Source organism: Diadema antillarum, unplaced genomic scaffold (genome assembly GCF_040938485.1).
Source record: "Diadema antillarum isolate AM-2024a unplaced genomic scaffold, OU_Dant_1.0 seq00000298_RagTag, whole genome shotgun sequence".
In the NCBI taxonomy this organism is placed as follows: Eukaryota; Metazoa; Echinodermata; class Echinoidea; order Diadematoida; family Diadematidae; genus Diadema; species Diadema antillarum.
The window spans coordinates 358,951-373,163 of record NW_027271321.1 but is presented as its reverse complement, the minus strand read 5'-3'; the positions used below and the strand labels follow the sequence as shown (position 1 = coordinate 373,163).

Here is a 14,213-nt window from a genome sequence, read left to right as displayed (position 1 = left end):
ACAATGATGACGATGATGACGATGATGAAGATGATGATGACGATAATGATGATGGTACATGAAGCTGATGCCAGTCCATGAGATGGCACTTACAGTCACTACATTATCCCCTACAGACATGTATTGACCAACATACTGACCATGCCAAGCAATGTCAAGGACAATCATCCCCCCCCCCCACACCCTCAAAAAAAATCAACAGCAAAGGATATTTATAAAGACCAAAGGGTGCAGGGGAAAACCTCATTATCATTTGTGAATAAGAACTGACACTTCTCTAGTGAATACATATGCTTTAACATTCATACGTAATTGCCAGCAATGTACTTCGAATGAAGACAGTTGAATTTTAATAGATAAAGCTCTACAATGACAGAAATATACATTGATCCCAGCCCAAACAAACTTTGGAAATGGTCCTGATTAGTTAAAAAGTTTGAGTTTACATTTTCTGTGTGCAATGTATGCTTTTACGTAGACATGTGAAAGTAAGGATGTGACTGTAAATGCAGAAATCACCTTGCTGTTAATTTCTCAGCGCTCTGTTGAGTAGGATGTATATACCCAACCTACTCTCAACTACCCTGCCTATGGTGGATGCCTCACCAATAACACAAATTTGTGTGGTCAAAAATGTTGTAAACAAGGAGTTTCCACATTTTTTTGGTTTATAATTTCACACTGCCCATCACAATGCACTAGATGCACAGAAATTTCCACACATCTTTGAACTTTTCCTTGTTCAAGGTAATTGTCTTTAGCATGTACCATGATGAATTAGTTTTCTTATGACTGCCAGGCAGGAGAACATGATTAGATCATCAGGAGTGAAATTGACCTGGGCACCAGCAAGTTTATAAATTTAGTTTCAGGACACTGCATACTTTGTGGGGGCCCTGCACGGCGAAGGATTGTGGAACAATGCTTGTGTGATTTCACGTTCGTCAGACACTTGCAAGGTGCAAGGGTTATGACACAACACACAAATGCCACAAGTCTTTAAAAATTTGTCTTTGCTTTCGACGTACACATGATCCAATTGATGTCAGCGACAATTTTTCTATCAGGAAGCCTAACTTTTCTCACTTATTTTTTTCCACTCTACTGTTATCCGAAGCCCTCATCAAGACACAAAGTTGAACTTCCTTTTCATCTTCATCTGTCTTTGTTTCTGGTAGGCAGACGACCAGAGATGCAAGCAGAGAATCACCAATGCTGCATAGCGCATCTTCAATCAGCTACTGTGTTGTCATGGTGATCCGCTCCTGAAGAGGACTAGGAGAAAGAGAGAGGGCATCTTGTGTTTTGTGACATGATCTGCAGCTTGTGCGTAAACGTCCGGTGCTCCTTTCAAATTCTCAGATGGGAGGCATGTATTGCGATCAGTGCTGCCTCTTCCTCGCCTGTTCATCATCTCCGCATTTCCCAGCGCCTTGTCTGAAGCGACTTCGTTCGGTCCGTCTCCAAAACGTCCCCCACAAATGGACAGCGCCCTCCATCATACTTTGGCTGACATCTTGAGGTGTTCGAGGGCGGTGCGTAGGCGTCGCGAGTGCTTGGTGTCCATCACTCCGCATCGCCGAAGATCCTCCTCCTCCATGTCCATTAGAATGTCCAGCTCGTCCCACCCGCCCCCGATGAAGGCGTCCACGTACATCGGCATCCCGAGGAAGGTCAGCCACTCGCGGACAGTTGACCCCCGACCTGCGTAGATCACGTGCTGAGCCTGGTGCGCCAGCGTGTCGCTCCGGAACTGGTGAAAGAAAAAGAAAGTGAAATTTTAGTGTTGTTTATTTCTCTGTACACAGCATTCAATTCAAAGCAGAAATTTGATATTATAAAATGACATCAAGCACAGAATTGTATTTAATCCCCCCCCCCCCTTGTGGGTACATCTATCAACTCACTTCTGGCATAGAATTAAGGTTTTCAAACAACTTACTAGGAAATTTGGGCAGATGATAAAGGCAAAGCTGTTCTGATTTATGGGGTAAGAAACACCTTTCTGAAACACAGCAAAAAGTGTGATTGCAAATGTGCTTTGAAAGCTAGAAACACACTTTTGTGGAGGAAACGCAAAGTCTTTTGAAACACAATAATAGCTCAGACTTGTTACACTGTCTGCCAGGTACAGATCTCCGCTCTTCTGGTCAACCGCTCAATAGAGCTGCACAGTGACAATGCCTCCCTTTCGACTTGCGATAGAGATGATACATGCCCATCCCACCCACTCAGGTGGTTATCTGTACCACATGCGCATTCCTGATTTTTCGGAAAAGGGGTACTTTTTCGGGCAGCAGCTTGGGGAGAAAATCCCCGAAAATTACTTAAAAATAGGGGGTCTTTTATTTTTTCCCCCCGAAATATTTCTAATTAGGGGGAGTTAACAAAATCTTCCCCAAGCAATCACGAAACAGCCAGATACCGAAAATAAAAATAAAGATAGATAAAAATCTGAAACAGGGTGCATACTTCCCTGCAGAGCATGCCAGGCTCTAGCTGGCTTCTTTTCATAGAACATTTCGCCATATTATATGCGTTGCACGTACGTCATGCCACGAACACTTACACTATAGCAGACGACTCTATAGCTGCTTCAGCACTTTTCCTTCATTATTTAGTTTTCTTTCCAAAAACATGTGATAGGGGACAATTCTGCTGCCTCCCTTCCAAAACCCTGAATTAGGGGGTAATTTTAATTGCTCCCCTTCCAAAAACCCGTGATGGGGGTTAAAATCCTTACCCATTCCCCTTTGTAAAGGGGGCATCTCTAGGAACTTGGAACAAGCATATGTGTATGGTCAACCATCCGAGTGAGGGGGGGGGGGGAATACATGCAACCACTTGAAGGACATAAACCCAAAAGCCTTTGAAAATGCATTTTGATAGTGAGTATCAAAGCGTGTTTCAGACATGAGAAAGATGATAAAGAAAGCCAGAGAGAAAGGAAACTTACCCAACATCTTCCCTCAGTGATGAGTGCCTTGACCCTGAGTGCTTCCAGACACACAGCCACATCAGGGATCCTCATCTGTACCTCATCTGCGTACCTCTGGATCAGGGCTGCAGGAATACCACAGAACCCCATCTAGGGAACCAATGAAAGGTGAACATCAGATTAAGCAAACCATTTACCTCACATAAGGCTATAAGTGTTCTGCAGTGTGTAATATCGTAAATCTCTATGTGCTTTACATACCATATGTGACCCGCTACAACAAAAGGATCCGAAAGTCGGGGGAGGACAATTTTCTGAAAATGACATGACGTAATTCCCTTTCTCTTCTGCTATAATTTCATATATAACACAACTCATAAAAGTACTCAGTTTCGGAGATATCGGTGATTTTATTAGCGCATGTCAAGTGGTCGAGAAAATCAGAGTTTTGAGAAAAACGCCTTCAAAGTTTTCCTTTCGACGCTTGCATGATCAAGGGGAGGCGAAACAGTTTTCACCGCTTGACAATGGAAGGTATGCCCCTAGCGACCTCCGCGATGTTCATTCAAGCTTAGTGCCAGCAGTCTACGCACGACCGATCAGTAATCAGGATGCCAGGCACTGACCAATAAGATCACTCCTTCATTGCTAGGGGTGGAGTCTAGCTGCAGCGCTAAATCCAAATCTTCAGACACGTTTCTGTTGTGCTGAAAGTTGAAAAATCAAGCCCAGAAAAACGCTGATTTCTAGCCTTTCCTTTGATCATTTAGCTTCGAAATTTGGGCAGATGACACACAAAACATTAGACTACAAACTAATGCCAAAAACAGAAATCTCATTGTTTTGACCAATTTTGATGATGTGATTTCAAACTCGTTTTTCCCGGCACAGCCATCAGTGACTTTAGGATCCTTTTGTTGTAGCGGGTCACATATGTAAATGAGACTACAATACACAAGTATTCTACTTATAGATACTGTAAAGCAATAAATTTTCACCATATAATATTTTCAAAAATTGCTACTGGCATTCAGTGCATGTAGTGCTGACGAGAACTTTTGAATGCCCTTTAATTTTGCAAATCTTGACTCTCACAAAATTCACAAAAATAAAATGTGCAGGAAAATTTAGGATTTTACAATACTTAGCATGCATGTATGCATACTACAACAACATAAGGTACTATTAAGATGGACAATATCACTGATCTTACATAATAACAGTATTAAACAAATGAGTTTGGGGTAGTTTCTTAAAATATTCAGTAGAGAAGGCTTGCTTAACCCGTTTCATATTGAATTCTGAAATGCCTATAGACTTCATGTACAGGCCACCAGGTTTCCACAGAGGCAGGGAGCTCTGGTGCAAGGGCATTTAAGGTGTCTTCCCTGTAGTACTTTGTGTGTAATAGCCTTTAGGCTTGGCAAGGAGGATATTATTTTGGGATGAGAGATTTCTTGAAGAGATATACAGGGGGATGTGATCAGAAATATAAAAGGGCGTGGCATGATTTAGCACCTTGTAGATGTAGACTTTTTGCTGTTCACATTATATGATTTTGAGCTAGAGTGTGCTTCAAGGTAGCTTGGTCACTCATTTGTCTGTGTAGTATCCTCTCTTTTTAGATGGAGTGGTCTGTATGCTATGTTTGTTGCTATGCCCCTTATCCAATCTTGATCAGGAATACACAATAATCCTCATGCAATGATGATATTTCATTTCATATGCAGTCATCATCCTTTATTGGGACTCCAATATAAGTGAACCCCCTATACTGAGGCAATGTTGTTGTAACACTTCCAGGGCATGTTACTTTACCACCAACACAATAGTTCTCTAAAAGACAGGACACATTCTTCATCCAACATTCAAAGTCTGTACAAAACATTTTTTTTTCTGTTGAACGCAGAAAATTCAGCAGATGTTTGAATAATCATAGCCATGGGTATTGAATACTTTTTTGTATTACGAAAGAATAAAGTAACTGCATGTATGCAAGAGGGAATATCCAACAGTGGCATGATTGCTAAACCATTCATCGTAGAGTGTGACCAGTTATGATGTTCCAAGCCACACCCACTCATACAATAAGCTACTATTCACAAACAAACTTGGCCACTGCAAGGAAAATATATATAATTCTCTTGATTAAAGGCATATTTCCAGTCTGAGCTTGTGTATAAACTGATGTCAGTGTGTGCACTTTACCAAGCGATTTTTAGGCCTATGACTATGCATAGCATGTGGATGACTTAACTGTTGACCGCTTTCATTGGGACAGTTATTTAACCGAATTGAAAGTCTTACTTCAGAGTGGTCCAAAACAAATGGTGGTGACTATACTTGAAATTTAAACCCTTTCATACCTTGTCTGAATACGGCTCTTCTTTGATGTCAATGCCGTCCTGAACAAGCTTGGCTTCTAACAGTTTTTCCAATGAGACACTATGCATTCCCAGTGCAGCTTGAAATTTCCTAAGAGGCAGTGTAGGAGAGGCGTGCACGGGATCCCGCGAGACGGTGTCCTTGCGCAGATTGTGCCTCTTGTGGGGGGACACGCTGCGTGACTTTCGGCGGCGACTGTTCAAGAGGAGCCCCGGGCACGAGTCTGTCTGGCCCACGGCACGGACCAACTGGGGTGAAGGCACTACCCCATTGACTGTGTTCGACCAGCCGTTAGAGCATGTCACACTGCTGTCCACTGAGGCACTCCGCTTCCACTGTACCCCAGACTCCATGGTGCTTGGGCAGGTGCCAAGCTGGTTCTGGTCGCCCCGCTGGGCATAGTTCACCAGGACTGGGCTGCTGGATCTCTGTGTGAGCTTATGGATCTGGTGCTTGGGCGAGCACCTGTGCTGGCGCGTCATGTGCAGGCTGCGGTCCTCCATCCACGGGAACTCGTAGCAGTTTTCGAGAATCTGCGGAGGCATGGTGTGCGCCACAGTCACCGGCGTGGCACCATTGTTGAACTGACTGTGCCGCGCCAGGAGGTCCACGGCTTTGACGTCCGTCCTGACCGGCTTCAAGGGCTTGTCTTTGGGAACTTCCCCACCCCACGAACTCCACGACTCCAACCCTGAATACTGGTCGCACATTCTAAGGTAGTGTCCATCAACTCCTGGTATAAGGATCCCAGAGATGTTGTTTGAGTTATTGCAGTTGGATCCGGGCGCTAGGACGCCGCTGACATCAGTGGAGGCGCTCTCTTCTTCCTCTGCACAAAGACTCCCCAATCCCGACTCCCGCAGCATCTCCAGGCTGCTGATGCTGTTCTTGGCCTGCTTGCGGGCCGGAGACTGCGAGTTGTCTCCACAGAGTCCCGCCTCAGTGCTTGCATAGAATCCCGAATCTCTGGCTGCGATTCTCAGCTTTTGTATGCTGGTGGTAAGGTCACTTTCGTCTACCCTGGGGCTCGGTGTTGGCAAGGGGGACTCCCCTGATGTGCTGGTGGGGGTTTCCCCTTCTTCAAGACCTGGAACTGAACAAGTCAAGAACAGCATAAGACAGGTGATTAACAAATGTCTCATAAAAGAGAATGCTGTGCAAGAAAAAGTCAATAACTACACTACTTGCAAGATACAATACTTGTACACAAGGGGAATTGGTATAAACCTTTTTGCAAGAGCAGGATAAAAGTTAAATGAAATTCATCAGCTGGAGTACTTGAAGTTTAATGTGCCAACCATAAATTCCAGAACAGTTGAAACTATTGTTGTTTATACAATAATGATGCAAAATATATGGAAGGTGATAAGAAATATTTCTGAAGGAAGGCTCTTCATAATGCTTCTATAGAAAACATCAAGGCTCTTCTACTGCAAAATGCCTATCAAGATGCAAATAAATGCAAATGAGTTAGGGAATAACACAGCCCCCTCCAAAAAAATAAAATCCATCGGTAGACTTTAAGATACGTAAGTGGAGGAGAGAGGTTCAACAGATCATGGAATTGGTTGACATCCAAACCCTACCCTTGATTGGTTCAAGGAGAAGTTTAGCCACAGTTAGCAGCTTGACCCTGTGCTCCAAGTTGGTGATCTCCAGGTTGTCTAGGTCCTGTTCCCGCAGATTCTTGAACTTCTCCAGCGACGCCAGGTCGTGGGCGACAAAATCAGACAAGTATTTCTGGGGGAAATATTTGTGTGAGGCAATAAAGACAAAAGTCTAAATTCTGCAATTCATATGCGTCTATTGCTAAAAGTAAATAACAATCCTTTGAAACTTCATACAGCACTTTTGTGCAGTAAAAGAGTGCAGGGTTCTACATCATCTGTGCTGAAGCCACACACCTGCTACCAAAGACAAGTTGAGCTTCTTTACACTGTAACTCTGGGGATGGCTTCTTAATTTGACCATCAATATCTGCATTTCATGATATCAGAAATGAACACTTGTGCTGCTTGGTTAAGGCACTCCACCTTACAGAAGCAACTATATTCCATTAATGAAGGCTTTACAATGTAGATATTAATGTCTCAGAGTGCATCATCACATCGCTTGAGATTTTTCTGAAAATTGGGGCATCTCCAGTGATGTGATAATTATATAATATCATACTCTCTCCTTTTCCAATCATCATTCCTCCGCAAATTTGCCTGAATAAACTCGAACAAATGTATACTCTCCTACTGCTTACAGTAATTCATTGTCCCCATCTTCAATCATTGGTGTCTGTCAGCTGTTCACTCCCTCAAAAGTTCACATGGTGGAGAATTTGTTAATTCACAGCTTAATTACTGAGAGACTTGCTAGCTTCTGAATGTTGGATTAAACTTCAGCTTTTCTTTATCATGTGAACGTGATGGGACATGGTACACTGTGCCAATAAATACATCTGCAATCAAAGTAATCTGATGATATGATGAGTTTGATAGCAAATCAGGTTTAACACCATTTTTAAGCAATTTAAACTAAGCCCATTGTCAGATAGAGGCAAAATACCTTTCCAGTGATATTTCATTTGTTACATAATAAGGAATATTCCTGAAGTTATGATTACAAATATCTCAAATTTTCTTTATCAATTTTTTTTTTTTTTTTTTTTTTTTTTTAGCAGCTTTAATTGAAGAAATCTAAAATTAACACAAATGAAGTTAAACAGTTTTGAGATTAAACTTCTCATATATCATCTTCCGCTCCACCACACACCTCGCACTCTATCCGCCGAAGGAGTTCCTCCACACTCTGCAGGTGGAGGACATAGGAGGCGCTGGACTGGTGGGCCCCCAGGGGGAAGGTGTGCGCCCCTTCAAGGCCCGGCATCTCCTCCCGGCTCAGCTCCTCCACAAAGGTGAACTTGAACTTGCCACTCTTGTTCTGGCACACCCCTTCCCAGTAGCCTCCCGAGGGCTTGCGGGTGATGTAGATCAGGTCTCCTTTCTGTGGCAAAGATGGGTGGGTAAGAACGGAGTGGGAGTGGTTCAGCTTGTTTCAATATCATTTGATGAAATGAAAAATGATGCCCTTAATTGGATAAAACTGCAAATCGAGGGAATTAAATCATTATGTGCAACATCTTTCTGAACAGTTAATGAAATGTCACTGGTTTCAAGATGAGGGTTGGGTAGAGATATATCTAATAGATATGATTTCATATTGTATCATTGTGTCAATAAAAGAACAACAAAATAAAAAATATTTCTCTGAAAACACAGACAGGTCTATTTCTTTGCTACCAGAAACTGCCAACAATTCTTGGAAAAGGGCACTAACGCTCATGGAAAAAAGTAGGAAACAGTGATATTCATGTTTTATAATGAGTGATTATAATTAACGGAGTCTCCAGAAGAAAGAAAAAATACAACTTAATTATCTACGAGCAATCTCCCACTTCTGTGATTGGTGATATATCACACAAACTTCACTTGTAATCAAAAGTATTTGAGTGTTCCTAATTTTCCCAGCTATCAAAAATGAAAATCTACAAATGCATGATGACTCTAGCACTCCACCATTTTTAAAAGACTTGTTCACTGTCAGTCAAACTGCTGTATAGCTCCCTCTTTTGATCCTTCTGTTTTAGTGTAGGCAGAAGACAGCACAGAATGACTTTTTAACTGATATACCTGACCAAACATATTACACATGGTAAAAGGAGAGAAATATGCAAAATATTAGGAACTTGATTGCACCTGTGCATCAAAGTCTGTACTCTATAAATATATGTTTATCAAGCGATGTCTTTTATACTCTAGACTTTTCAGCTGCACATCTTTGAAAGATTAGTGTCAGGAAAATCATGAATCATTGCAAAACTGCTTGGGGGTCTGAAAAATATAGGTACATGAATCAAATACCAACATTAGAAACCAATGGTTGAGCAACTTTGTCAGTCTTTCGTGCTGACTGGTGACACAAGTCATATCGTAATTCCATAAAGATGAACTGTAGCCAGTCACTTTTCAATGTTTTGCAACATGAAATTCTTCTCAGGCTAGATTCCATTTATACAGTATGTCCAAAAAACTACAATCGCATTTTTGCATTGATAACTCTCAAAATGATTAAGCGATCCAAATGCTATTTCAGGGAACTTCTTGCCTATACAGTCAACCTCGCCTAAGTCGAATCTACTGGGACCGGCGAAAACACTTCGACTTACGCGAAATTCGACTTCCGCGGAAGTCGAATTTTTCTTCGACTTGTATTTCCAGACGAATTTTCATAATGCAGTGTCTTATCATGTTTTTAGTGGCCGTGAAATTACAGTAGACGGTAGTATTATGTTGTAATTAGTATTTTTGTTTTGTTTACGTTTTAAAAAAGAATCCTGGAGCTCAATTATTGGACTGTGATAATCGAAATGCGTTGCACGTAATTTCTGCAAAAGATCGCGAAACGAACGTGGGAGTTCGGGGCGCCGTTATTTGTTCGAGGATGTTTTTACTTCGGTAAGAATTTGAATTAGATATATATATATATATATATATATATATTTTCAATGAACTTTTCCGCACAATGCGTCATGATCTGGTTGTGATTTGCTTTTGAAAATGTCTTTACTGTCTCAACATAGCGCTTGACCTTCGCCAGACGTGCGCGATGTTCGCAAAATCTTCGTGAAACATCGAACAGACCCCGAAGCTTCTTCGGAGAATGTCTCCTGCATGTTTCCCGATATTCTCTGATAAATTTTTATAATGCAGTGTCTTTTTATGTCTTTATTGGCAGTTGAAATACAGAAGACGGTATAGCAATACGTATAGTATTTAGTGTTTTTTGTTTTGTTTTGAGTTTTAAAAAATCGAGAAACTTAAGTTATTGGACTGTAATAATCGAAATGCGTTTCATGTACGTCAAAGGGATCATTCGACATTTATTTTAGCATCTTCCGTAGCTGAATGTTATTGCTATTTATTTTCGAACGTAAAAGCAAACATCCGGCATTTATTTTATCATCGTACGGAGTTGAATACTATTGTTATTCATTTCCGAACGTCAAAGCAAACATCAAACGTTAATTTCCGCTGCACCATCGAACGCATCATTTCGAAATTTAAAAGCAAACTTCCGACAGTTATTTTAGCATCGTATGGAGCAGAATATTACTGTTATTCACTTCCGGACGTAAAATCAATCATCTGACATTTATTTCAGCATCTTCCGGAGCCGAATGTAATTGCTATTTACTTTCGAAAGTAAAAACAAGCATCCGACATCTATTCTATTTAATCATGGTACAAATACGGTGTTGAATATTATTGTTATTCATCTCCGGACGTATAAGTGACCATTCGACATTCATTTTAGCATCTTCCGGAGCTGAATGTTATTGCTATATATTTTCGAACGTAAAAGCAAACATCCGGCATTTATTTTATCATCGTACGGAGTTGAATACTATTGTTATTCATTTCCGAACGTCAAAGCAAACATCAAACGTTAATTTCACCATCGAACGCATCTAAATGTTACTGTTATTCATTTCAAAATTTGAAAGCAAACATCTGACAGTTATTTTAGCATCGTACGGAGCAGAATATTACTGCTATTCATTTCCGAACGTAAAAGCAATCATCTGACATTTATTTCAGCGTCTTCCGGAGCCGAATGTTATTGCTATATTTATTAAATCATGGTACAAATACGGAGGTGAACATTATTGTTATTCATCTCCGAACGTCAAAGTGACCATTCGACATTTACTTTTATGGAATAGCATCTTCCTGAGCTGAATGTTATTGTTATTTTCTTTCGAACGTAAAAGCAAACATCCGGCAGTAATTTTATCATCGTACGGACTTGAATATTATTATTATTCATTTCCGATCGTCAAAGCAAACATTCGACATTCATTTCAGCATCTTCCGGAGCCGATTGTTATCCTTATTCATTTCCAAATGCAAAATCAAATATCTGACATTAATTTCAGCATCGTACGGAGCTTAATCTTACCGTTATTCATTTCCAAAAGTATGAGCAAAGATCCGACATTCATTTTAGTATCATATGGAGTCGAATATTACCGTTATTCATTTCCAAAATTAAAAGCAAACATCTGACATTTATTTTAGCTTCTTACGGAGCCGATTGTTACCGCTGTTCATTTCCAAAAGTAATGGCAAACATCCGACTCTTTCACGGGCCACCAAAATCTTCATTTCTGAAATTTTGGTTTTTAGTTGTTTTTGGTTGTTCTTCTCTGTTGGACATCAAGGATACAAGGGATATTAGGGTTAACTTGTATTCGACCCTTGGGAGTATTTTATTACAAAAGTAGTGTTTTTTTTTCCTTCGCTTATTTATTGAAGAATGAAAGAATGCTTCACTCAATGTTTGAATGACGTGCGGGAAAAAAAAACCTTCGACTTGTGTGATGAAAATTACATGTATTTACACAAATCTGGACTCGAAATTATCTTCGACATAGGTGAAATTCGACTTGTAAAACTTCGACTTGTGCAAGATTATTTTAAAGAAATAAGTAAAGAGAAAATCGGGACTCTTCTGGAGCTTCGACTTGGCCGAGTTTTCGACTTATGCGAGGTCGACTTAGGCGAGGTTGACTGTATTTGCAAACAAGAGACCCGCGGGTCTAGCGCTCACCTGAGTATCGCAAGTTCACCTTTCACGCAGTCACTAATCTAAATTATTTACAGCTCCACCAAAATTTGACCAGGCATTCTCAAGTAGAAGATGAAAATGTACAATAAAGGCCCAATTTTTTTAAGATTCCTTAATTTGGGGGGATTGGGGCCCCCTGGGGCCCTCTGGGTGGGGCATGGTGCCCATTTTGATAAATTGAGATCCTGACCCCCTAGGGATGCTAAGTGCCAAGTTTGACAAAAATCCATCACGAGGTTTTCAGGAAGAAGATGAAAATGTACAATTCAGGCCCCCATTTGGACCCTTCCAACCACCCCCCCCCCCCCCCCCCCACCCAAGAGGGGCACCCCTGGATCTCCTATGAACAAACTTGAAACTACAGTCATTAATGTACTCACTCATAGTATTATCTCAGCTCTATAACTTCTGATTCTAGAGAAGATTTATAAAGATTCCTTCATTTGGGGGGTTTGGGACCCCTGGGGGCCCCCTGGGTGGGGCATGGTGCCCATTTTAACAAATTGAGATCCTAACCCCCTAGGGATGCTACCTGCCAAGTTTGGTGAAAATGGGTCATGGGGTTCTCAAGACGACGATAAAAATGTACAATTTAGGCCCCATTAGGACCCCTCCTCACCCCCTCCCCTGGGTCCCAAGGGGGGCACCCCTGATTCTGCCATGAACAAACTTGAAACTACAGTCATCAATGTACTAACTCATAGTATTAACTAAGCACTATCACTTCTGGTTCTAGAGAAGAAGATTTTTGCAGAATCCTTAATTTTGGGGGGCTTGGGCCCCCTGAGGGCCCCCTGGGTGGGGCATGGTGCCCATTTTAACAAATTGAGTTCCTAACCCCCTAGGGATGCTACCTGCCAAGTTTGGTGAAAATGGGTCATGGGGTTCTCAAGAAGAAGATGAAAATGTACAATTTAGGCCCCATTAGAACCCTTCCCCACCCCCCTCCCCTGGGTCCCAAGGGGGGCACCCCTGATTCTGCCATGAACAAACTTGAAACTACAGTCATCAATGTACTAACTCATAGTATTAACTTAGCTCTATCACTTCTGGTTCTAGAGAAGAAGATTTTTACAGATTCCTTAATTTTGGGGGGTTTGGGCCCCCCTGGGGGCCCCCTGGGCGGGGCATGGTGCCCATTTTAACAAATTGAGTTCCTAACCCCCTAGGGATGCTACCTGCCAAGTTTGATGAAAATCGGTCTTGGGGTTTTCAAGAAGAAGATGAAAATGTAAAAAGTTTACGCACGACGCACGACGGACGACGCACGACGGACGACGGACGACGGACGACGGACGACGCACGACGCACGACGCACGACGGACGCCGGACGAAGGGCGATCGCAATAGCTCACTTGAGCCTTTGGCTCAGGTGAGCTAAAAACCCCATTCAATTTGGTTATTAAAGTGGTCATAGAGAAATGTTAATCATTGTAGAGCATGTCATGGGTCTATTTCTTCCCAGTTCGGCACTTGGATTCGCTTAGAACTGTGAATACAATGGACAAAACTTGAAGGGAAGGAATTCCTGACATGCTCTTAAAAGATCCTCATTTCCCCATGACCACTGAAGCAAATTGGATGGGGTTTTCTGTAAGATGTACAGTACTGTAAGTAATAAGTTATAGTTTCATACCTTGAAAATGCAGTTGGATTGATTTACTGTTTTTGAAACTTATTGTTGCAGGAAGTCCGATTGTAATATCTATTTTTATTTTTTTGACATACTTTACAGTAATTATGTATGTGCCTCACAATTATTGACAGTGCTATCTCCCTTATCTCACCTAGAACTGTGTAATCATTGGCAAGACTGGGATAAACTTTGGCAAAAGAAATTCCTGCCAACTGGTCTCTCGTCTGATGATTAAAAGAGGAGTCAACATGACTCACAATCAACAAGAGAGGTTTCATCGGAGTGCAAGGGGAATGCCATTGTCTATTCACAGTCTTTACACCCCATCCCCAACCCCCCACTCCACCCCTCCCCCCCCCCCCCCACTCCTTCCTGCTCAAATCACTGTTTACCAGCCTGCAAGTACTGTCTGTTAAACCTGTTGAAGACAAGTCCTGAGTATACTCAGGCAGGTGTCTATGGCAAATGCATGTTATAGCAATATCAGCCCATCCTCAACGGGTTGAGAGAAGAAAAAGAAATCAGCTTCAATGTAGCATTTGTACAACGTATTGGCTGTACTCTGCTTAGCACGAA

At 41.7% G+C, this 14,213-nt stretch overlaps 1 protein-coding gene across 1 annotated transcript in view; it reads right to left on the bottom strand.

Annotated features, from left to right (window-relative positions):
- Window positions 1-247: 247 nt before the first annotated feature.
- Window positions 248-14,213, bottom strand: part of LOC139730217 (SAM and SH3 domain-containing protein 1-like) — a 184,050-nt gene continuing 170,084 nt past the window's right edge. The window contains exons 15-19 of the mRNA XM_071641114.1: window positions 8,087-8,317; window positions 6,910-7,063; window positions 5,305-6,410; window positions 2,957-3,088; window positions 248-1,753 (exon numbers count right to left, since the gene is read on the bottom strand). Of these exons, the coding sequence (XP_071497215.1) occupies window positions 1,499-1,753; window positions 2,957-3,088; window positions 5,305-6,410; window positions 6,910-7,063; window positions 8,087-8,317 (1,878 nt within the window). The 3' untranslated portion in view covers window positions 248-1,498. The remainder of the gene's footprint in view (window positions 1,754-2,956; window positions 3,089-5,304; window positions 6,411-6,909; window positions 7,064-8,086; window positions 8,318-14,213) is intronic.